The 25,154-nt window shown below is 36.7% G+C and overlaps 1 protein-coding gene across 20 annotated transcripts in view; it reads left to right on the top strand.

Annotated features, from left to right (window-relative positions):
- Positions 1-25,154, top strand: part of SCMH1 (Scm polycomb group protein homolog 1) — a 177,267-nt gene that overhangs the window by 47,435 nt on the left and 104,678 nt on the right. For 9 of the 20 annotated variants that reach the window (XR_008918129.1, XM_007492915.3, XM_056825232.1 and 6 more), the window contains 4 exons: positions 3,029-3,097; positions 4,156-4,179; positions 19,542-19,612; positions 20,827-21,061. Coding sequence is in view for 19 of the 20 variants with exons in the window: in XM_007492915.3 (XP_007492977.1) it covers positions 3,029-3,097; positions 4,156-4,179; positions 19,542-19,612; positions 20,827-21,061 (399 nt within the window). In the remaining variant the exon portion in view is untranslated. Of the gene's footprint in view, positions 1-2,229; positions 2,390-3,028; positions 3,098-4,155; positions 4,180-6,477; positions 6,634-18,410; positions 18,577-19,541; positions 19,613-20,826; positions 21,062-25,154 lie in introns of those variants that run through there. The other 11 variants (XM_056825235.1, XM_056825234.1, XM_056825236.1 and 8 more) reach the window with 6 other exon arrangements.

The following is a 25,154-nucleotide window of genomic DNA, read 5'->3' as shown; positions in this document are numbered from 1 at the left end:
ACCTCTTTATCAGAAGGTGAGTGATATGCTTCATCTTCTGTATATTAGAATCATGGTTGGTAATTGCATTGGGCAGAATTCTTAAGTCTTTTATTTAGCATTGTTATTGTACAAATTGTGCTCCTAGTTCTGCTCATTTTGTTCTTTTTCCAGATTTAAAAAAAATTAATAAGATTTATTTTCTCTCCCTCTCCCATCTCCCTCCTTCAATTGAGAAAGAAAAAAATAGAAAAGCAAAACTCTTGTAAAAAATATGAATAGTCAAATAAAACAAATTTCTGCAATGGCAATGTCTAAAAATTTGTGCTTCATTCTGCATCTTGTATCAATCATTACCTTTCTTTCTGGAGGTGAATAGCATGCTTCATCATTGGTACCATTAGGGCATGGTTGGTCATTGCACTAATCAGAGTTCTTAAGTCTTTCAAAGTTGTTTGTCCTTACAGTGTTGTTGTTGTATAAATTGTTCTCCTGTTTCTGCTCACTTTATATTGTATCAGTTCATATAACCTTCTGAGGTTTCTTTGAAACAAATCCCTTCGATCATTTCTTGTAGCACAGTAGTGTATTGCATTACCTTTACATACTATAATTTCTTTAATAGCTATTCTCCAACTGATGGGCACCTTAAGTTTCCAGTTCTTTGCTACTAAAAATATTTTTTGTACATAATGGGTCCTTTTCCTCTTTCTTTGTTCTCTTTTGCGATGTAAAAGGCCTAGTTATGGTATCACTGGAGCAAAGTTTATTCACAGGTTAGTGACCTTTTGAACTTAGTTTCAAATTGCTTTCCAGAATAGCTGGACTAATTCACAATAATACTGACAGTTTGTTAAGGTACCAGTTTTTCAGCAACATAGATGTTTTTTCTTTTTTGTCATCTCTGCCAGACTGATAAGTGTAAGGTGGAGCCTCAGAATTGTTTAATTTGCATTTCTTTAATTAATAGTGATTTGGGGCATGTGAATGTTGAAAGTTTTGATTTCTTCCTTTGAAAACCACCTGTTTATATTCTTTGACCATTTATCAATTGAAGTATTCCTATAAATATGAATCAGTTCTTTATATGTTAGAAATGAGACCTTTATCAGAGAAATTTAGTGCAAATATTTTCCCTTCAGTTAACTGTTTCCCTTCTAATTTTAGCTGTATTGTTTTGTTTGTGCAAAGGCTTTTTAATTTTATGTAATCAAAATTGTCCATTTTTTCTTCTGTGATCATCTCTATCCCTTGTCTGGTCATGAACTCTTCCCCTCTCTACTGATCTGACAGGTAATTTTGTCTTTACTCCTCTGATATATTTTTATCTAAGTAATATGTCTGTTTGGTGCTTATCTTGGTATATGCATTATCTTCTCATGTAGAGTCCTTGGCCCATTTTGTTAATCTGCTCTCTTCTCCATATAGTAAATAAATGTGGCAAATAAGATGAGATATTTCCAAAGTTCTCCACTAGAACATTGTCATGGTATTTTTCATAATTTCAGAACTAGATTTCCAACCATATAATTGCTTTTATGGGTAATTTCAAAAGTTTTTGTAGATAGTATGTATGACAGATAAGAAATGTGAAAGTCTTAAGTGTTTAGCTTGGAGAGATTAAAAGCCCATCTCTCTCTAAAATATTATTTTCTTTTAATAAGCAGATATTGTTGAATGTTAATTAAAAATCTATTTTATTTTAGTATGAGGGCTTTGTCACTACAAATGTAGAATAATAGAATGTAAGGATTGGAAAGGTCTTTGGGGATCTCTAAATCCATTTGACAGAGAAGGAAATTGAGGTACGGAGAAAAAAAGTGACTTCCCTAAGATCACATTGGAAATTGGTGACAGAACCAGGGCTATGACACAGGTCTCCCATCTCCTAATCCAGGAATCTCTATAGCACAGCAGATTGATCACCACGTGTTGATTTTTTTTTTTTTGGTTACAGCATTATATAAGAGGATTGACTGTATAGGGTAGAGGGATCAGCTATATCAATAAATCAAAGATCCTTTAAGTTTTGAATTGGTGGGGAAAGGCTGTTAATTTAGCTTCAGTTTTGTCATTGGATTCCTCTCAATGGGGGTAGAGGCAGCAAATTAACTGACACTGTCAACTTCTATCTTAAGGGATCCTTGACTCAAGAGATCTGAGTATTACTGGGGAAAAGGCTAATTAAGAGTACAGTTGGGAACTAGAAGGAACTTAAAGATCATTTAGTGTAGCCCCTTCCTTTTACAGAAGAGGAAACATCCCCTGAGAGGAAAAGAGACTTGTCTAAGGTGACACCTTGAGTCAATCAACAGAGACAGAATTTGAACCCAGATTTTCCAAGTCCAAATCCAGTGTTATTTCTGTTGTACCACTCCACTTTTGCACATTGCCTACAGTTAGATAAAAGGTACTATTTTGTTTCTTGATTGAATATAAGATCAAGTCAGCAAGCATTTATTAAGCACCTATATATTATATGGCAAACACAGAGATGGAAAGGGGAAAAGTCTCGGCCTTCTGGAACTCACAGTGAATTGGGATGAAGAGGTATTTACCTTCATGTTAGAAAGCTCTCATATTAGTGAGATAATACCACTTTTAAAAGTTCAGAAGGATAAGCATTCTGTGATTATTTCATGTATGCTTCCTTTCATGGGAGATGAATTTCTGAAAAGTTTTGTATAAATCAAATATTGATATTTTGAATTATAATTTATATATACAAGGAAACTAAAAGAATTTTATGGTGAATCCTCTAGACTCCTTTTAACTAAGTAGCTCTTACTTTTATCTTTTGGTTGTTTGAAAATTTAGTTAGTGGCTTTGTTTAAAGTGAAATGTAATTGTATGTTGAGATGAATTGATTCTTAGCTCTACTACTTACTACTTCTGGGACCTTGGACAAGCCCCTTACTTTCTCTGGCCTTTAGTTTTCACATCTGTAAAGTGAAGGAGTTGGATTAAATGATCTTTCATTCTCTTCCAATTCTAAATCCTATGTATTTTGAGTTTCTTTTTCATTTATATACTTTCTTTTTCCCCATAGCAATAGACTGGAAAGATGGTAGAAAGCACAAATATGGCCGCCCATCAGAGCCCACATCCCAGTTCCAAGGTAAGAAAACCTCCTTCACTGCTTCCAGTTACCTATCCTATGGAATATCTATGAAGCTTTGAGATGTTAATTCAATTCAACAAACATTTGTTAAGGTCTTACTTTGTGCCAGGCCACGTGCTAATGTTGGGCATGCACATATAGACTTGACAAAGGCCCTTCTCTCAAGTAAATATGATCTAATATTGGGGATTGAAATGTTCACACATAATTGTGCTATAAGGGAAAATGAGATAAATGCAAAAGAGAAGGTGCAAAATATCATGAGAAATTCAAGTAAGGAATAACCACTTTCCTTATGGAGACTTTGTGGAGGAGGTTGTGACCAATTTAATCCTTGAAGGAAGGGAGAATCATTAATTTCTGAATTAAAGAGGGAATCTGTTCCAAGTATAAGCCAGCATGAGCAATGACATGGAGACCTGAGAAAGAGGTGGTAGGGAAGTCTAGTTTGCCTGGAATTTAGAGAACATAAAAGGGAAGAGGAACTTGAGTTTAGGGAAATTAAGAACATAATATAGATGGCCTTAAATGCCAGAATCAAGTTATGCTTTTTTCATTTAATATTGGGGAGCTACTAAAGGTTTTGAATAGGAGTGGCATAGTGAGAGGACTGAATTGTGAAGATCATTCACTCAAGCATGAAAGAATGAGTTGAAATTGATAGGCTCCCATGAGCTTATAAATTTAGAATTAGAAGGGATATAGAGAAAGAAGGGAAAGCTAACAAATCCAGTTAGAAGGCTATTTTGGATCTGGCTAATCAAGAAGACATGAGGGCCTGAATTGGGGAGGTTGCAGTGGTAGTGGAAAGAAGGGGTAGATGCAAGAGATATTATAGATAAAATTTACAGGGTTTGGCAATTGATTAGTTGTAGGGATGATGGAGAAGGAAGATCATTCTGATGTTTAGAGTAATTGGAGGGATGATGGTGCCAATTAATGGCCCATTATGGTTAGTTAGCTATGCAAAGAATGGGCTGTCTCTGCAAGGCTCTGTATATTTTACTTTATGTGGTGGCTTGTTGACTTACATTGCAACATCTCTTCTTTAACAGAAGCTGCTGATATTCTAGAACTAGGTAAGCTATTTCTCCTACATTTTTATAAAACAGAGAAGTTGTAACATGTGTAAGTCACTTACACCAAGAATTCAGTGTACTTCATACTAAGCTGAAGTGTACCATGCTCTCCCTTGCCTGATAGAAGTCCTTGTAGTTTATTTGCACTATCGATTTGTCCTTCATGGAGGAGGGAAATCAAGTTAGGAAGTGATTATAGTAGCCAAGGCAATCAGTAAACAAAGCTAAAAGGGAAAGAGGGCATAATTAACTTAAACACAGTAAGAATCTTGATCATATCTAAACCACAAACTAAGATTCAGATTAAACCATTTTGGGGGGCAGCCTGGAGATGAGCAGTCCTGGGTTCAAATCTAGTCTCAAACAATTCTTAGCTGTGTGACCCTGGGCAAATCATTTACACCTGCTTGCCTAGCCCTTGCCCTACTGTTTCAGAGTTGTTACTAAGATAGAAATCACGGGTTATTTACCAAAAAGAGAAAGAAAAGAAAAAGCCATTTTTAACTTCATTGTTGATTAAGTCCCTGAATTCTGAGCCCACTTACCCAACGTTTAAAAAAAATATATTAAAAATTCAGTGAACCAGGCAGAAACAAGTCTTTTTTCAGATACTTTAACTAGACCATCAAAATATCCTATAATTGTAATTGAAGTGATTCTGTGTTTGGCTCAGGTGTCTGTTTGGTAGTAATAATGTTTCCCAATTGCAAAAAAGATAGTGAATGTAGAGACTTAATTGAAGGACTAGAGTTTGAGGAACAAAATTAATGACTTTGATCATTTCAATGTCAATTTCCAGGCATAAGATTTAGAAATCATGGGTCTCACTATTTAAAGTTCTTTAAAATCCCTGCACAATTAACATAGCAATTAGGAATCTAATGTCCTGGTTGATTCCATTTCAGGTATTTCCTATATTTCAAGTATTACAACTTTATGTCTTATCTCCTCTTAAAAAGGTTGACATTTAGTGTAGTCCACATTTGTTATAATTATCACCTATAAGCTTGATCTTTTCTGCTTTTAGATTGCATATAGACGCGCCTATGTAGATGCTAAGGTGAAAAATCTAGATGTGTGCTGAAGAAGCCAATGAAAGAACCATGCTTTATCTCGAACTTTGTAAAATCAAAATGAAAATCTAAAACATGCTTTAGATAATTTATTAATATTCATCACATGTAGATACCAGATTTAATTTAGAATAGAAAATGAAGATTGATTAGTTGTTCAGTGAAGTTAAAGTGGAGCGTATTTTCTCCTTCTAAGAGTAGTGAGAGCTACTGAGCAGTTCTACTTGAAAAGTCACTGAATCTAGAGAGATAGGACCCTTCTTCCTCTTCCCCCACTTCAAAGAGAACCATAATGACTTAAGAGGAATGGTAATTCCTTATCACAGCAGGGTCACTTGCTTCTATAGACCTGAACAAGTCACCTAACTGCTCTAAGTTTCCACTGCATTGGTAAACTGAAGAAAAGTTACAGATTTTTCTTTAGCACATGTGAGGGAAAGTGTTAACTTAAATCTCTTTTGGCAATGCAGAGTGCCATATAAGTCCTTTAAAAACCTCTACTTTTTGTTAATTAGAACATTCCTCAGCACATGACCAATAATGATTTGGCATCTTCAGCCTGAAATCACAATCCAGATGAACTATAACTTCAATAAAAATTTATAGAAAATTTATTTCTGTATTTTGGATTTAAAACAACTTTAAAAGATTCCGAGTCTTAATTCCTTTTTGCTAGATTAAATGGTTTGTGATTATAGAATTATAATTATAATTTATATATTATAGAATCATTATACATACCTAATACATCATATACATAGGGTCAAATTTCAAGATGAATTGGAATTAGAACTGGGAGTCAAAAGATTCCTGAGAGGTCATCTCATGACCAAATTTTAATTTAATAAAAGAATCCTTTCTACCATATCCCTGACAGGGATCTGTCATCTGACCTCTGGTCTCTATTTAAATATCCTTAGTTATAGGGAGTTTACTAAATAAATAGCTCGTTCAGTTGATAACAATTCTCTTTGGTATTTTTATCCAAAATTTGCCCTTCTGGTTCTTATGAAACTTCTGAAGTAGAATAGTATATGTGTTCCCTATTATATATGGCAGACTTTCAAATATTTAAGGGTAGCTGTCATATACTCAGTAGTTGTAATCTTGAACTTCAGTTTCTTCATATGTAAAGTGAACTGATTGAGTTAGATCATGTCTAAAGCCACTCTCAGCTTTAAAATTCTATGACTTTGTTTCTCTAATCTTCTATTTTTCAGCCTTTCCCCCCCTTTTTATCCAGTTTCTCCAGCCAGCAGGATATGGTTTGTAGGCACCTTACCATCCTCATTGTCCACCTCTGGATATATTTTGATTTTTCAGTGGGACCTCTTAAAATTTTGTGCCCAGAAGTGGACGTTGTGTTCTATATATAGGTCAGGTCAGTGCATAATACGGTGAAATTTTACATTCCTATGACTTGTGAGACCCTTTATATCATTTAGCCTCTGCTCCAGTTTCCTTATCTATTAAATGAGGATAATAATAGAACCTACTTCTGAGGGTTGTTGTCAGGATCAAATTAGATAATGTTATTGTTATTATTATTATTATTATTCCCTAAATGTCAATTAAAGCAGTTTATAATCTCATTGTTTTTTTCATAGTTACATCAAACTGTTGATTGAGTTTATGTTCAAATAATCAGTCAACATTTATTCAGAGCCCACTGTGTTCCAGGTACAACACACAGTACTACATGGGAATCCAAAAAAAAGGCAAAAAGCAGCCCCAGTTTTCCAAGAACTCAAAATCTAATGGGGAGACAACATGTGAACAACTACTAAGACAAGCTATTTACAGGTTAAATTGGAGATAGTCATCTGAGGGAAGGGACCAGGAATGACTTCCTTTAGAAGGTAGAATTTTAGCTGAGACTTAAAGGAGTCTAGGGAAGCCAAGAGGCATGGAGGACAGTTATCGAAAAAACCTAGAGGCAGGAGATGGACTGTCTTGTGGGGGAAACAATAAGAACAGTGTCACTTGATCATAGATTACATGGTGGAGTGGAGGGTCGGGGAAGAGGAGGGTTAAGATGTTAGATATAAGAAAACAAGAAAGGTATAGGGGAACTAGGATATGAATGGCTTTCAATGCAAAACAGATGTGATCCTGGAGGTGATAGGGAACCACAAGAATTTATTATTTAGAGGAATAATGTGGTTAGATTTGCGTATAGGATAAATTGACTTGAGAACAGACTTGTATCAGGGAAACTAATCAGCAAACTAGTGCAATAGTCAAGATAAGAGATGATAATGGCCTGTACTAGGGTGATGGTAATGTCAGCGAAGAAAAAAGAGTGTATATGAGAGATGTTTTGTAAAATCAATAAGCCTTGGCTGAGGACAGGATGGGGAGAATGAGGAATCAAGGATAATACTGAAATTGCTAGTAGGGGTGACTCTCAGGAGTAATAAGGAAGTTCAGAAGAGGGGAGGATTTGGGGAGAAAGATAATTTCAGGGCAGCTAGGTAGCACAGTGAATAGATCACCAGGTCTGGAGTCAGGAGGACCTGGGTTCAAATTCAGTCTTAGATACTTCTTAGTTCTGTGACCCTGGGCAAGTTACAACCTTAGTTGCCTAGCCCTTGGAAATGCTAGACTGGAGGTCAGCAAAGAGGTTATATTGTGATAAGTAAATTTAAGAATCATCAGCCTAGATGAATTGAATAATTAAATGTTATTTGAATCCATCATTGAATCCAGATGGGAAAAAAGGCAGAGTATTATCCCAAAAACCCAGAGAGAAGAAAGTATTAAGGAGAAAGTGATGATCAAGAGTTAGAGGCTTCAGAAAGACTAAGAAGGATGAGGATTGAGGAAAGACTATTAGACCTGGCAATTAAGAGATCATTAGGAACTTTGCAGAAAACTATTTTGGTGGAATGAGGAATACAAGAAGCCTTACTGTAGAGAGTTAAGAGAAGAGGTAAAGGGAAAGAAGTAAAGGCACCTCTTTTTAAATTACCTTCCCAAGGGGTTTGGCCTCAAAAGGGAGAAGAGATGTGGAACAATAGCCAATATGGATGGATGGATCAAGTGAGTTTTATGAGGATGGGACCTTTTTCATAAGTATGGCTTCTAATTTTGGTCTCTTCTGTCATTCAGACAAAATGCCTGAAGCAGCCATTAAGTGGCTTTCCCTTTCAGTACTTGTGCAATGTTTTTTGTCTAATATAGGACTTTAGCTTTTATCTATGTCAAGTTCTGTCTTTTTAAGTCTTTGAATTCCAATCAAAATTGTTTGAAGTTATGATTCTATTATCAATGGTAGGAGTTTTTCTTTCATCAGTGGTGGATTAAATTAGCATCCTTTCTGTTTCTTCTTCCAAGGCACTGGTTAAAATGTTAAAACTAGGGTGAAGGGCAAAACCATGTGACTCTCCCCTAGAGATCTCCTAACAAAACTGAAGTCATTTTGGATATGATAATAATCAACTGTGAATATATACATGCCTATATTATCATTTGGCCCACATTTTGTCAACACTAAACTGTTATTGGAAACTTCATCAGAAGCTTTGATAAGGTCAAATAATTCGATGTCCACCACTTCCCCAAAGCAAACAATCTGATGACATCATGTGAAAAGAATATGAGATTAGTTTATGATCGAGTGAACCCACTTTGTGTTCTAGTTATCATCACATTCTTTTCTGAGTCTTCATAAAACAACTATTTTTATCATCTATTCTAGAATTTCACTGAGGATCAAATTGGGGCCTCTTCTGGAATCTTTAATGGAGAATGTGGCCCTATTAAATATTAACCAGCTCTTACTGAGAAGCCATCATTTAACAAAAATAGCATATCACTGCTTTGAACCTTACTAATTCTTGGATGTTATGAAAACAAGTAACAAGTAGCTTAGCACAGTACCTCGGCATGTAGGAGGTACATATTAAATGTTACTGAATTGAAGTATCTGCATGAATCTTTATTACATTTTTAGTCCCATAGGTAATATTAATGTAGTAGCCATTCCTCACTTTTAAGTCCTCCTCCTAGTATTAAGGTATCACCAGTGGGGATTCACCTTAAGGTTGGCCTCAGACAGTTGGATCTAGCACATTTCAGGGTCCTTAGGTATTGCTTTGGTTTTATATTGAAAACTACCCCCACTCCCAGATTGGAGCTTCTGAAGCAGCCACTAAGTGGATTTCTCTCTTAGGTTTTAAACACTCTTATTGAAAAAGGCACACTGTCTTAGAATATTATAATATAGTGTCCCATTTTAAATTGTACTACTTTGCTCTCCTGCCTTCCACCAATTATAAGCAGTTCAAAGCGTTTTCAGGTTAACCTCAGTCTTGCTCCCTTGTGCACATGCTCTTAAGTTGGATAAACCAGATGATGTAGATCATGTAGGCAGAACAGCTTCCCCTTAGAGGCTGAGAGCTGGCCTCTGACCCTGTTCTAGAACTACCCTTTGTCAGCTCAGACATTTCATGAAAGGATTCCTTGCATTTAGCCAAAGAGTAGTCTGGTGGTGTTTTTAAAAGAATAGATTATGATGCGTTTGAGTACTGACATTTGCTTTCTACATGTTTTAAGCTTCATTAATTTTACCTTCAGGTGATTAACAAAAATAATTTCCTAAATTCCTGACTGTAAGACACAATCAGAAACTGTTTTCCCTATAACCAATTACATGCCTCTGGGCTTAGCCAGATTCCAACATCAGGATTATTGGGTAGTGGGATTATTGTGTCCTGGAGCAACAGCTCTGGGCAGTACACAAGATATTTGGCAAGGTTCTTTATCCCATGATCAGTTATAGTAACATACTTTTTATATCCTTACTTTACCTATAGGGCTTTCTCCATATTGAGACCCAGAATTTCTATACCCTTAGGTACACATATACTAGAACTTGGATGTGGATCTCTCTCTTGCTGTGTATTCTTATGTCACTCTTATGAAACGGTTTACTGTAGTCATACTGAGACACCTCTGTTTGGGATTTACTGCCTCTCCTTTTGTGTGCAGAATTCTCTATGGTTAGGGAAGTGATTTTTTTTTTAACATGGTTTTAGCTTCTAATGGTAAGTGTTGATTTGAAAGAGAACCTGTGAAGTAAACTTAGAAATAGATATAGCAGGCAGCTTTTTAGATCCTACCAAACAATGGTTGGAGAGACAGTATATATTGTTAATGCCAAGAGTACTGTATTTGGATCAGGGTTCAAATCTTGGTTTTGTTGCTTTCTACCTTTGTGACCTTGGGCAAGTCACTTAAGTTTGGAGGGCTTTAGTTTACTCATTTGTAAAAATGATGAGACTGGACTATCCCTTCCCATGTACACACCTTAAATCATAGGATCTAAGTGCTATGGTCATATGAGAAAAGTATACAAAATGGGGAACAATTCGTTTTGTCATGTGTTCATTAGGAAGAGAGTGATACTCATTGCAGTGGGTTATGATTGATACTCTGGTAATTTTTCAGACTGGAGATTTACATCTGGGAAGAAAACAAAGAGAACTAGTTATGTTTTGAAAAGTTATTTTCTGTGCTCCTTAATGTGATAACTTAATAGAATACCTTCTCAATGTCAAAAACTGCCGTAACATACAAAAGACACTGACAACTTTGCCCTATTAATTGTTCATGGTCTTTTTTCCCCCATAAAAAATGTTTATAGTCTTCTCTACTTGATAACAAGGAACTGATAAAAGTTGTAATCTGTATACGTAGATAATATTTGGCATTTTCCTTTTTCAATTAACTTTATTTCAGAATTTTATTTCCAGGTATTAGCATAGTCAAGAGACTTGACAAGTTTAACAGTTTGATAGTATCTGTTATGCTATTGTTTATTTAGCCATTCTTCCATTGTCAAGTTTGGAGACTTCCTATTGTAGAATGACTATAAATAGTTTCTATATATATAAGTTACTTTTTTCTTTCTTTGGAGTTATTTCAAAAATTAGCAGAATTTAGGCTTGTTAAGGGCCTTAGAAATCCCCTTAGTATATTTACAAAAATTACTGAGGTAAAGGGTCAGAACAATTAAATTGTATAACTTGTTCCATAGTGAATTAATTGTTTGATCTAAAGTGAAGTATCAAATTACAGAATTTAAGTCTAGAGAATCACCACCAACTGAAGCTTCCAAAGATCAAATGGTTTACCAGAGGTCACAAAGTAAGTTAGTAGAAAGGCTAGGATTAAAACCCAAGCCTCTGCTCAATATGTGTTCTTTATGCCAAATCATATTGAAGAATAGATACATTTTTCTCTTAATAGACTTTTAAATAAAACTTTTGTTTTACAACTTTTACGCAGAGCATCCCTCTTTTGATTCTTGATCATCTCTTTAGTGACTTCCACTTTTGCTTGATCAATTTGTTTCCATTATCTTATATACATTTACTTTTCTCATTATTTTCTTGGTGCTTAAAATGAAAAGCCAAACACCTTCAGTGGAATTTCATTAGCTCAAATAAAAAAGATAAAAGATGGGAAGTGAGGTGGCTCAGTGGATTGAGAGTATACCTAGAGACCGGAGGTCTTGGGTTCAGATCTGGCCTCAGAAACTTCCTAGATATGTGACCCTGGGCAAATCATTTAACCCCCTTTGCCTAACCTTTATCACTCTTCTGCCTTGGAACCAATACAAAGTATTGATCTAAGACAAAAGATAAGGATTTTTAAAAAGAAGATGATTTTATGGGATACTGATCTTTCTTAGTGCTTTAGAATCTTTGGTCATCTGTAGCCTATTTCACCTCTTTATCCCCTATTCTGCCCTAAAGTTCTTTCTGGTATATAAACCAAAAGGATGAGGGGGGGATCAAAGTATCATCATGGCTTTTCCTGTGTTACTCTACCATTAGCCCTAAATAGTATATGAATATTGGGGACTTTAAATATCTCATCACACTAGCTATAAAAATGCTTGTTAAATCTATATGGAATTTTCTCTTAATTTCATGGACATATGTTAGGTAATAATATCTACATGAATTTTTGGGTTGGATCACCCAGATAACAGGAATCAATTCTGACTCTTTGGACACCCCTGTCTCAGCAATGACTTGGAAGAAGTACCATCCCATGTGTTTCTCTCCCCCCCTCCCCAATCACCAACGTACTTAATTGCTTTTGCTCTGTCTTCATGGAAGCACAGGATCAAAAAAATCTCGAGGTTGAAAGAAGTCTCAAGGTTTTTGATAAAAATAACTCAAATTGATACAGTACTTTTAAAGGTTCACCACATTAATCTAGTTAACTTTTATGTATATATTAACAAGAATTTCCTCTGTAACATCCCTAACAAATTTTCAGACATCCCCCAACTTGAAAATCTTGTGTCACGTGGAACTCACACCTCTATAAGTAGCCCATTTCATTTTTGAACCATGCTTCTTATTTGGAAGTTTTGCCTGATATCAAACCTAAACCTGCTTCAATAGCTTTCACTTATTGCTCCTAGTTCTGCCACCTGAGCCAAGCAGAACAAAGAGTCTTTTGCTTTCATGGAAACCTCCCAAATTATTATTATTTACATTATTAGGAGACAATAATCATGTCCTCCAGAGTCTACTCTTCTCTTAGTATAGTTCTATTCCATCTCAAATTAGCAATGACTACACTAGCCGTGTCTACGTTTACATCTAACATGTATGAAAGAGTTACTTGCTCATAACAATAATAATATAGCTATGATTTATGTAATTCTTTAAGACTTGCAAAGGCTTTGCAAATATTACCTGTTAGTTTTTAAGCAAAAAAAAATTTACATGTACATCACACACAGTTGGGAAGAAGATTGTTTATCACAACATCTATTGGAAAATCATTGGAGAGCATAACTGGAAAGTGTTTTTTGCTAGAAAGACCAATGTCACAAAAGCTTCCCCAGTTTGCACCCTCCCCAAAGCGCTAACAGGAAAACATCTACTCTCTTTAATTTCCTATAAGATTGTCCCTTATGTGGCCCTACTGTCACAGGCTGCTTTTTGTTGTACAGGACATGCAGAGGAAGGTCAGAGAAAAAGTAGGGTCATGAAGTTTAATTGAGTTTGGGGCTGTGCAAGATCCATATTCCCGTTTCATTAGTAAACCAAATGTGCCTGTGTTATTTTCCAGAGTGGTGATGACTACACTAAATGAAAGTGGATCATAACACAGGAAACCTTGTTAAAAACCTAAACACAAATCACAGTTTCTTTATAATTTATTGTAACCAGTTTCTCCCATTCCCTCTTTAAACACACACACATCCATTCATCGTTGTATATTTGTATGTATGTGTATTAGTAGATCTTTACTTTCATTGATGTATTAAACTTCTGGGGACAAATTCCCTCTAGTCCTGGAGGGATATCTAGTCTTAGAGAGTTGGATAGACACAAAGATATTCAATGACCCTCTCAACCCCATAGCCAGTCTGTGTCAGAGGTGGGACATGAACTTAGCTCTGGCCAACTTTGAGACCAGCAGTTTCTCCGTTCTTCCAGGCTGCCTTAGGGTTATGGTTGAGCCGTTAGAAATTAGAAGAGAGGAAGCATAACATAGTGGTAAATTTACCAGGTTACTAGAAATTATGACTTTTAGTCTTACCTCTGGCACTAATTGGCTATGTGAGACTATGGACAGATCCCTTCCACTCTCTTACCCTCAATGACCCTATCCATTGTAAAATAGAGATTTAATTTAACTTTTACACCATTAATTGAGGGGATTCGAGTAGAAAATCCCTAAATATATTATATTCTCTTATATTCTGTGTTTTATAAATCCTCCTTACTCTGAGGTTCTGTTATTCTAGGCCTCAGGTATGTTGTGGAGCAAGACCAAGACTAGTCAGCTATTCTGTGGGAAAGCAAAGATCTTAATCTATCTCAGATATAAAGGAAAGGCAGTTAGCATCAGAAGTGGGATATGAACCTGACTGTAAATCTAGTCCCCTTTTTACTTCACATTCAAATCACAGATTGGAGACTAACTTCAGATATTAAATGCATCTAACCTGTATTCCCAGCATGACATCCCTGACAGGTAATCACCCAACTCCCACTTGAAGATCTGCATTAATGGGAAACTCAGTGCATCAGAGAGTAGTACATGTCCACTAGGGCAGTTAGTTTTTCTTATATCAAACTAAAACCTCTCTCCCTATAACTGTAGTACAATAGAAAGAGTACCAATCCTAGAGCTAAGAGACATGGATTGGAACCTTAGTTCTGGCATTTAATAGCTATACAACCACCCAGCTACCCTAAACTTCATTCCCTCATCTAAAACATGAGTATTCCCTGCCAACTTCATAGCACTATGTCAAGTGTTACAGTCAGGAGGAACTGGCTTCCGATCCCACCTTTACTCACTCTGTGACCATGGGCAAGTAACTTATCACTCTTAGCCTTAGTTCATGGTATTGAAATTTTTAGGAAAAGATACATTATCAAGGCATGATGGCCTACACCTAAGCAAATAAAATAATCAGATTTTTCAATTCTTCCCCCAAAATCTGCTTTTGACTGTCTTATTCTATTAATGGCAATGCCAGCCTCCTAATTATCCACACTTAAAAAGAGCCATCTGATTCCTACCTCTTCCTCTGAACCATGGCCAAATCCTATGGATTCTACGTCTGTAGAGCTTTGATTTATTTCTCTTTTCTATCTCTATTCCTTCCACAGTTGTGAGGGCTTACTTCATTACCTCTCACCTCGACTAGATTAGATTAAATTAGATTAAAGATTTAGTGTTAGAATAGAGTTTGTGGTTATCTAGTTTAACCCTCTCATTTCATAGAAATTAGAGACTGAGGCCCAAATAGGTGAAATAACTTGCCTGAAGTTGCATGGTTAGTTAGAGCAGAACTGGAAGCCAGACCCAAGCCCTTTCCATCTATGACCATCTAACCACTCATTGTGCCTCCACTCTCCCTGCAAGTCCATCCTAAATACCACTGCTAAATTAATCTTCCTAGTACACAGAATGTATACAATATTTCCCTGCTCAGAAAGCCTTCTGGGGCTTCCTATTCTTACAACTTAAACTCAAACTCCTTGTCTGGTTATTAAAAATCTCCACAGTTCTGTTCTAACTCTGTAAGTGACCTACTACTGTCTTTTATATACTCTAAAATGTAACCAAACAGAATCTGTCGCCATTCCCGGAATATATCTCATGCTATTTTACCTTTCCCTATACTGACTCTTCTCCTTTCCTTCCAGTGAATTCTTCCAGCAGCTTGTAATTCTCTTATACACTTAATTTCCATTTTATATTATAGTTTTTATATGCTTTTAAAATGTCTCATTTGCTGTTCTTCACATATAACACTTTTTATCCCATCTCTGCTTCTTTGCACAGGCTATTCTGTATTCCTGGGATAAACTCTCTTTACCTTCACCTCTTTTTAATACTTGGTTTCCGTCAAGATTCAGCTAAGCACCATCTTCTATCAGAAGCCTTTCCTTACTGTTTCTCCCTCCACCCTAGCTGCTAATACCCTCTCATAAAACTACCTTGTGTTCTTATGATATATATACACATATATATTCCATTTATATATGTATATTCATATGATATGTATATGTTGTTGTGTTTGTATTCCCAGCATTTAGCACTTTGCCTGATACACAGTAGGCACTTAAATGCTTATTGATTGTTCTAAGGTTGACATTTAAATCCTCACAGCTTGAACTCTTCATTTTTCTCTGCTTCTTTGCCAACAAGAGGACTAGGTTGATGCAGTAATTTAGATATGACTAGAATGATAGGATATAAAAACAGATGGAACACAAAAGTCATCATTTTATAGAAGAGAAAACTTTGGCATAAAAAGGGGAAAGGATTGTTTGTTTGTTTTTAAAACCCTTACCATCTTGTATATTGATTCCAAGGCAGAAGAGCAATAAGGGCTAAGTAATGGAGGCTAAGTGATTTGCCCAGGGATCACACTGCTAGGAAGTATCTGAGGCCTTATTTGAACCTAGGGCCTCCTGTCCCTAGGCCTGGCTCTCAATCCACTGAGCCACCCAGCTGCCCCTCAAGGTTACATCTTCAGTAAAATGACAGACCTGGAACTTGAACATAGGACTTCTGGTTGCTAACTCTCCTGATTCCCTTAATTAAGCTTATATACATCCCATAATGCTCAGTTCTTAGTTTTTCTCACATAATTTCCCTTTGGAGATATCATTATTGTGGTTTCAGCATTTTGACAAAGGCCTTCAATCCTATGACTAGTTTAATGGTGGCCATTTCAGACATTTGAATGGGAAAGGATGGGGTTAAAACACCCACTGAAGTAGTCCTATGAAATAGAAAGTTTTCTCATCCAATCCCCAGTTGGAAAAAGATGAGATTTTGCTTATTTAGCATTGACATAAAGTGGGCATGTATGAATTGTTATTCCAACTTCTTCCTGGCACTGATGCCATCATTGCTTACCCTTTCAATGAGATACACATTCTATAAATATCAAATGGTATTTGATTTTTGTAAGTGAATTAACACTAATTAATGAAAAATGGAAGAGACTATTTTGTTAAGTCATAGGCTTTCTGTCTCTAGAAGTATTCAGAAAGAAACTGAATGACTAGCTTTTAGAGATACATAAAAGGGGTAACTTGTTGGTGAATATTAGAATGACCCTTATTATAATTCAGGTATATATTGGCCTAGATGACTCTTTCAGCTCTGAGATTCTGCTGATTCTTGCCTTGATTGAAGGCATTGAACAAGATGAACTTCAAAGAATTTTCTCAACTTCATAATTTAATATGGTTATGTGAGTGCTTTGGGTTCACATGTTTAGATTTTTGTTAAAAGTTCTTATTTTGTGCACAACCTCATTTCTTTTTTATGATTCAGCTTTTCTGGACCTTGGACTGAGGCTCATTTGTGTGGCTATTTCTTATTACATTTTTTGTGTATTCTTTACATTGAAGACATCACTGCCTCTGCTGAAAAAGATAATTCTTTGCTCATGTAGGATATAGAAAAATCATTTTTTTATTTTTATAGGAATTCCTACTTTTTTAGAGTACTTTCACACACATAGATGTGCTCTTCAAGGGTAGGATGCATGTTTCCTATACCTTTTGTATCCCATTTTGCCTAGTAGAGTGCTAGAAATATATAGTGCCTAGTATCATGTTGGGCATAAAGTAAGTGCCTGAAAAATTCTTGTATAAAGTGTTCTCATTTAGGTATTTTTGCTAGTGATTCAAGATCAAGTCTTGAATGATAAAAGTTTTATATTAATCTATACTTGGATCTGAGTTCTAGTTCTGACACTAGCTGAGCAGCTATATGTAATTCACTTACCTATCTGTCTGAGTCTCAGTTTCCATATCTACAGAGTAGAAATAATAATAGTTGTGCTATCTAGAATTTTAAGTTATTATTAGATTGTATTAATGCAATTTTTCTAACCTACACAGTGGTTGAGATGATCTTGAAAAAGGGAGCAGCACTTTTTTCTCTCAGATTGTAATGGAGAACCCCAAAGGAACTGGAAGGTCTGAGGTTTCTGGACCATCTCCATCACATGGCAATTGATTAAAGCCATCGAGGTGTGGAGTAGCAAACTGTTACTGACTCTAATTATGGTGGCACCCCTGCTGCTTCCATAATTACTTGAAAACCAGAATCTCTTGGGTGCTGTTCATCAGGACACAAGCTAATACAAGCAATTACCCGAGTCTGAGCTAGCCAACCCTCCAGAGTCACAGTCTGGTCAGCTCACAAACACTCTCCACCAAATCCCTCATTTATAAGGATTAGCCTCTTTGGGGGGAAATCACATTTTTTTTTATTGTTCCCGCCTGCCTTTCAGTGACAGCAGATAGTGATGAAATGTATTCAGTCCTTACCCTAGGGCCTCCTCAGCTGGGAACTGCCTCTGTCTTAAATCCGATCAGCTCTTTAAATCCTTGTCTTGAGGACATATCCACCTCATTTACCCTGTGGGCTAACTATCTAGTACAGATGATTAATTGGTGAAGGGTTCATGAAATGGTTCAGGACTTACTATGTGATTCCTGTCCAGATCCATTTGGCTTGGTTGAAAATAGTGGGAAAGGGACCAGTGTTAAGGCAGAAGCTATAAAGTCAATAGTGTATAAAGTCTTGGCATCATCTTTGGAATTATTTAGATTGCATCATTCGGTGACTCATTTTTATTCCTAGCATCTAGTGTTTTTGCTTGGCCCAAAGGGTGCCTGTACTGATCAGCTACAAAGGAAACTTCAGGGGATGCTGCTTTTACTACAGTATTGGTTTACCTTGTGAAGGGTGCCCTGAATCTACTGCCTCCCCTGGAAACTTCCTCATTCCATCCTGGGGACACCTCAAGGTGGGTATTTGGAGGTGGTTCGGCCTTGGAAGAAAAGAACTCAGTGAGTTCTCCTATTCCAGTGAGGGAAATAGTTTATTTTTGTCTAACTTTATCTCTAATATTGTCCTTGAATGCCAATTCATCATTTAACACTTCATTTTGTCTCCAGAACTGACCTCAAACTTGGGACAATGGACAAGTGTAGCAAAAGACAACCAGATATACTCCTCTTGAGCTAGCACTTTACCTACCTAATTGACTGTATATTATTCAGTCCTTGGCATTTTAGGCAACAAGGTGGTAAAACTCCAAGAGTTAAACTTCTGATAGAGCAAAGAAAAGATAGCATTGCAGAAACTGAGGCCAAAGAGAACATCACGTTTAATCTACTTCCTCCAGAATTTCCAAGCTACTACTCCCCTTCCCTTGGGCTTTTATATCCCATGCCTTTGTAAATCCTCTTTTGCTTCTGTCCAGATTTGCGATTGTACCATCTCACTGCCACACTTCTCTTCTAAATTGCCTATAGTGTAGGAGCTATCAAATGTTTTTAAGACTATTGTTAGTGCATTTACAGTAGTTGAGTCACTCAGAGTAAATATGTCCTCTCTCTTCTCTTTTATCCCTGTGCTGTCTGAGAACTTTGTTGGTAGCCCTTACATTTGAGCCATTTTGGAGATGAGTTGGAGTACTCAGGTGATCCCCACACCACATTAAGAAAGCCATTGCCTTAGATACATTCTGACAGTGCACTGAGGTCCATCTTGATTTTGGTGCAGAAAGTTTATTTCCAAGTTCCTTGGCTGAATGTTGTCCATCCAGGAGAATATGATTCTTGTAACTGGAAATGAAAGCAGGCTTTATACTCTGGAAGCAGCTTATTAGTGCGCATATACAGGAGCATACAAGTCCCCCGGTTAAAGACTTGCAGGGTTACTTTTTTTGAGAGTTAAATATGCTAGAGATTTCTATTTCCTCTGCAGGTCATTTCACCTGGGACAAATACCTAAAAGAAACATGTTCCATCCCAGCGCCTACCCATTGCTTCAAGCAGGTAAATGACTGTATAGTGTATTCATCGGATGGGAGGAAGGGGTTTTACTTGTGATGCTAAAGTAAACAGAAGGAAGAAACCTGTCACCTTAGGCTTCTTAGAAGACCAGAAAACAAATTGATTCTTGGCAGGAAAAGATATTGAGAGGGACAATGATAGTCACCTGAATCACAGCAGTTGATGTTCCCTAAAGCCACTCAGACACTAGACTTGTCCCAGTTGATGGCCCCACTATCCACTGTAAACCCCCAGAGGTAGTTTCTTTTATCATTAGGTAAGAGGCACTGATTCTTTCTTCCCCCTTTACTTGGTAATAGTACAATCTTAGACATGGCTAGTAAAGGAAGGACATCACTTCCCCATGACCTGTCATCCACTTCACACTTAGTCTTGAGTTTAAAAGTTGACACTAAAGGATATACAGATCACAGAGTCATTCTCAGGCCTTTAATGAGGTCATTGGCACCACTGACATTTAACATGTCCCACATTAGCACTCAGTGCTCCATCAGTTATGCAGATGATTCTGGCCATATCTGGGAGAGGGGATAAGATTTGGCAGGATGGGTGATAGTGGAATGATACTCAGCAGAGGAATAAAAGCCTTTTCCTCTGTATGAAGCCTATCTCTCTTCTCCTATTGCTATCATAAACTTTGAAATAAATGTATTTTATTGAGGCCAGAATTTTATATTTCAAAGATCAAAGAACAGATCAATATTTAAGTTGATTTCAGAAGGAAAAATAACAGCCTCTGAAAATTAATCTATGATTGGAAAGAGAACAGGCTCATTCTCCAGAGGAAATTAGGGGCAATGTTGGAGATGAATATGCTGGTTCTAGAAAGTAAAATAAGGATGTGTGAGGTAGTTTGCGTGAATATGATAAACATAACTATTTGGGTTTGCTGAACCATATGAGAATCTACCAGTTCACCATGTGCTTTCTTTGTTTCCTGACCAAATAAAGCAGTATTTGATGCCTTAGAGGGATATGGATACCTTGCCCTCATCTCATTTACCATTATCCCTTTCCCAGAAAATTCCATCTTGATAGTTATATAAAATGAAGTGAGAACTCAAGGCCACTCCTTCCTAGGACTGCATGTGATCAACGAGTTTCAGACTAGGTGATTTCAAGGTCTCAGCTTTTAAGCATTTCTTAAGGTGAATACAATATCAATCTAAATTACCCCCCTGATTTGTTCTCCTCAGTCCTACACTCCCCCAAGCAATGAGTTCAAGATCAGCATGAAGTTGGAAGCTCAGGACCCGAGGAACACCACATCCACCTGCATTGCAACAGTGGTTGGACTGACAGGTGCTCGACTCCGACTACGCCTGGATGGCAGTGATAATAAAAATGACTTCTGGAGATTGGTTGACTCAGCTGAAATCCAGCCCATTGGTAACTGTGAGAAAAATGGAGGGATGCTTCAGCCACCTCTAGGTGAGTGACAAGGTTCCAGCCTCTCTTGGGCAGGTTATCTGGCTACCAGAAATACTGGAGGTGCTCAGAGACAGTGAAGACCAGTATATCCTGTTATATCTTTCCTTTGAGTATAGTTGAGTAAGCACATATTTCTTATTCTGGAGCTAATATAACAGGAATAGCCATCTCTCCTCTGGAGCTGCCTCAAGGAAAAGAATATGGTCTTCCTGGAGAGCCCCAATACCTCTATCTCCCTAGCAACCCATAGAATGTGCTTGTGTCCAAATGCTTTCTTTTTCTAAAGAGAGCCCTCTCTTTTTTAGCTTGTAAGCAGGTGGAATGTAGCACCTTGTTTGTGTGTTTTTCTCTGAGCTGCTTATTTTTTCTATATTCTGTCCTCTTGTTATTTTGTCTGCCTATTGAGTTAGTGAATACCCCTTCTAGTAAAAGAAAAGTGTTTGGAGAGGCCCTCAATAAACTATCCAGGGGACTAAGTGATAGTCTGCCAGCCTGAGAGTGGCATAGCACATAGGCAGTAAATTAATTTGAGCCCTTTTATGTTATTCCTATCATTTATCCCAGGTGGCCTGAAAGCTGATTTGGAGCAGTTCAAAGCTCCCAGGCTGATCAATAATGGGATCAGGCCTGTGAGTGGCTATTGTTCTTCCAACCTTGACTAGATAGGGAGACTTGGTCTTAAAAAGAAATATGATAGAGGTGAGAATATTGATTAGTTGGTCCTCTGCAATATATAAGCAAGACCTAACTGCTTTTGATGCCTTGTATTTTCTTTTTTTAGTTCTCAGCCCTAGCTTTCTATTTAATTGTTAGGGTTCTTTGTGGAATTCTTACACAAATTCTTACAACCAAGTTAATCTATTCACTTAATTTTGAAGAATATTTTGATTTTATTTTTGCATTCTTTTAATTTCTATATATACTTCCTAAATCCCCTATCCCGTAAACATCACTTGTAATAAAAAAATAAAAAGGAAGGAAAAAAGAAGCAACTATTAAGTTTCTACTATATGCCAGGTACTCTGCTAAACACTTTACAAATATTATCTTATTTGATCCTTACAACAACTCTGAAGGTAAGTATTATTTTCATTTTACATTGAAGAAAAGAGGCAGACAGAAGTGGTATGCCTAGTCTCACACAACTAAGTGTCTAAGGTCAGATCTAAATTCAAGTCTCCTGATTCCAGGCCCAGGGTATCCAAAGTTCTACCTACTTGCTTCTAAAAGAGAGGAAACTAATCAATTTAACAAAACTAACCAACACATCTGCTATGGCCAATAATATAAATAATATTCTGTATCCATAATGTCCTAATTATGCAAATAAGGAAAGGAGGTATTTTTTTTCAACTGTCCTTAGAGTCCATACTTGGTCATTTTATCTATGCTTTTAGTTTCTTTTTCTTTCCAATTATATTTTTATAATCAATGTATATATTTTTTCCTAGTTCTGCTTACTTCAGTCTGTGTCTGTTAAGACTGCCTATGCTTCTTTGATTTCTTCATAATCATTTTTTTTTATGATATAGTAATATACTCCATTACACCTAATTCTTGATAAGTGTGAACAACAAATCCTATGAAGTAATCTCATTATTTGGATTCAATGCTTCTATTGGCCTGAAACCAATTACTATATCTTACATATAATCACAACTATCAAATAGTGCAAATCTGAATAAAATGACCAATTCACAGTGTTTATTTGCACCAATTGGTACCTAGCTGAATGTCCATATACCGCAATTTATTTTAATTATACCCCAGTCAAACATTGCTTTACCAAACCCCGCCTTTCTCCCTATCTCTTTCCCCTCCCTCATTGCCTTCCCTTTTATAAAATCAAGCAGTAATAGTATGTCACAATTCCAACGACATTTAATTATACATGGCAATTCCCTTGTGCAAATATTATTCCTATACCTGCCACTTGAGGGCACCAAGTCCAGTAAAATGACAGCCCTAAACTACCATTTGAAGGCAGTAGGTCATTATCCTTTTCTTAGAAATGGTGGAATACCTGGAAGTTCTTAAAAAGTAGAAAGAAGTCAAAAGGAGTTTCCAGGCCTTTACTCTCTAAACCTTTGTCAGAGCATATGAAATTTAATGGGAGCCTGAAATTTGAGGGCTCCAAAATGCAGATTCAATTTTGTCTAATCAGTTTTTTAAAAGTGGTCCTCCTTTCCACAGAGGCGCTTGCTTCTTTTATGGTCAGATTGCTCTGAAAGATTCAGCTTCTCATGCAAATATTTCTATCTCTTTTCTAAGAAACAATAGAAAGGTAGGAGATGGAACCTATTAAGCAGACTGAATAAATCATGTATTCTGAATCTAGTAGCATCTCTTTCTGTTACCTGCTGTTAGTTCTGAAGACAGGTTAAGGTCTAGAGCAGAGGTTCTGAACCCTTTTTCAGGTTCTAGGTGGCACAGTAAACAGAGTGGTAGACTTTTAGTCAGAAAGACTATGTTCAAAGACCCATGAAAGACCCATGTTCAAATTCTGCATAAAGTAATGCATAGTATTACAAAGACAACCAATTACATTGGTATGTTTAAATATTTTTTAAAACAAATTCATGTGCCAGAAGAACCTCTTATCTAGAAACCAGGTATCTGAACTCATCTACACTGCTGGAATATGAAGATTACCATACCAGATCTATTCTCTTGTTTGTCCTAAGTTTACCTTGTCAACATGGAGTCTATCTAGAAGCCCCCAAACTTGTAGGCTAGAAAGATTAAATGAACCCCAGTTTACTTAGCTTAAGGGTGAAAGCTCCTGGTTTGACCTTGTCACATGAGAGTTCCTCCCTTTGAGAAAGTCCTACTTCATTGATCTCAGACTAACAATAGACTTTAAGATTTGGTGCAGTAGGTAGTGCAGTCTGTCTCGATAGCTGAAGGTCCCAGAAGTGGGGTGTGATATACTGGGAGAGGCTTCTGGAGACATGGAGAGTCATTTGACATATTAAAGTCTATTGTTAGTCTGAGATCAGTGAAGTAGGACTTTCCCTCAGGGAGGAACTCTCATGTGACAAGGTCAAACCAGGAGCCTTCACCCTTAAACTAAGTAAACTGGGGTTCATTTAATCTTTCTAGCCTACAAGTTTGGGGGCTTCTAGATTCCATGTTGACAACCTTGTTCATGTTTCAAGAGATTCCCTTCTCATAGTTTGCTGGGATTTGATTCTCATTCATATATATATGCTTTTCTTGATTTTATAAAATCAGATCACATCTCTCCTTGATCTTTGCCTTTGAAGATTAAAGAATCCTCATGTTTCATGGCCTTTTTTCTTTCCTAGTTCTCTGTGGTGTACTTTCTAAAAGTATTGCTTTTGGCTGGTGTTGGCTAAAACCTTTCTGTTCTTAAATCTACTTCTTTCTTCTTGAAAATAGATATAGATGAAAGTCCCCTCTCTTTATCCCACATACCTATAGTTTTCAATACTTATTTCAAGTAAATTGAGTGTACCATATGGAACTTTCCATCAAAGACAAAACTTAAAGAAAAACTATTTGACTTAGCTCCAAGTTATTGTAAGACCCTGGTAACTTTAAAACCTGGGTCAGTTATTCCCGGAAATAGGAAAAACTGGCTGTAACCACAGAAAACCTTCATTTGAGGATCCTTTCAATTACTTGTAAGACTATGGCTTGAAATGGCTTACTTTTATTCCTGAACTTTTTTGAACTGTAGCCTTCTACAATCTAGTTTATGATATCTGAGTATGCCTGTAGTTTCCTTGCTTGGATATCATGGACTTTAAAATGATAATCACTTTCACCTGAGGTTTCTGACACTTCTATTTTGTCCCAGTTTGTTGTAAGGATGATGCTCAAGGTAACAATTCTCTCATCCTAAATTTGCTTTGATTCTGAGTCACCTGACCAAACATTGGTGCCTTTCCTGAGCTGGAATTACATATTTAAGACTTTGTGGGCCCAAGTGGCCCCTGTTTTACAGTTGTATCTCCACCCTGGGAAAGAAAAATGTAGGAAAAACCTGGATTCTCTTCTCTCTAATCAAAGACAAAAAAGGAAATTGAAGGGCACCAGCCCCAAGAGCAGAAGGGATCCAGAGGGTTTG

The sequence above is a fragment of the Monodelphis domestica genome, chromosome 4 (genome assembly GCF_027887165.1).
Source record: "Monodelphis domestica isolate mMonDom1 chromosome 4, mMonDom1.pri, whole genome shotgun sequence".
NCBI lineage: Eukaryota > Metazoa > Chordata > Mammalia > Didelphimorphia > Didelphidae > Monodelphis > Monodelphis domestica.
Note: the sequence above shows the minus strand (reverse complement) of the source record. Positions and strands in the feature narration are given on the sequence as shown.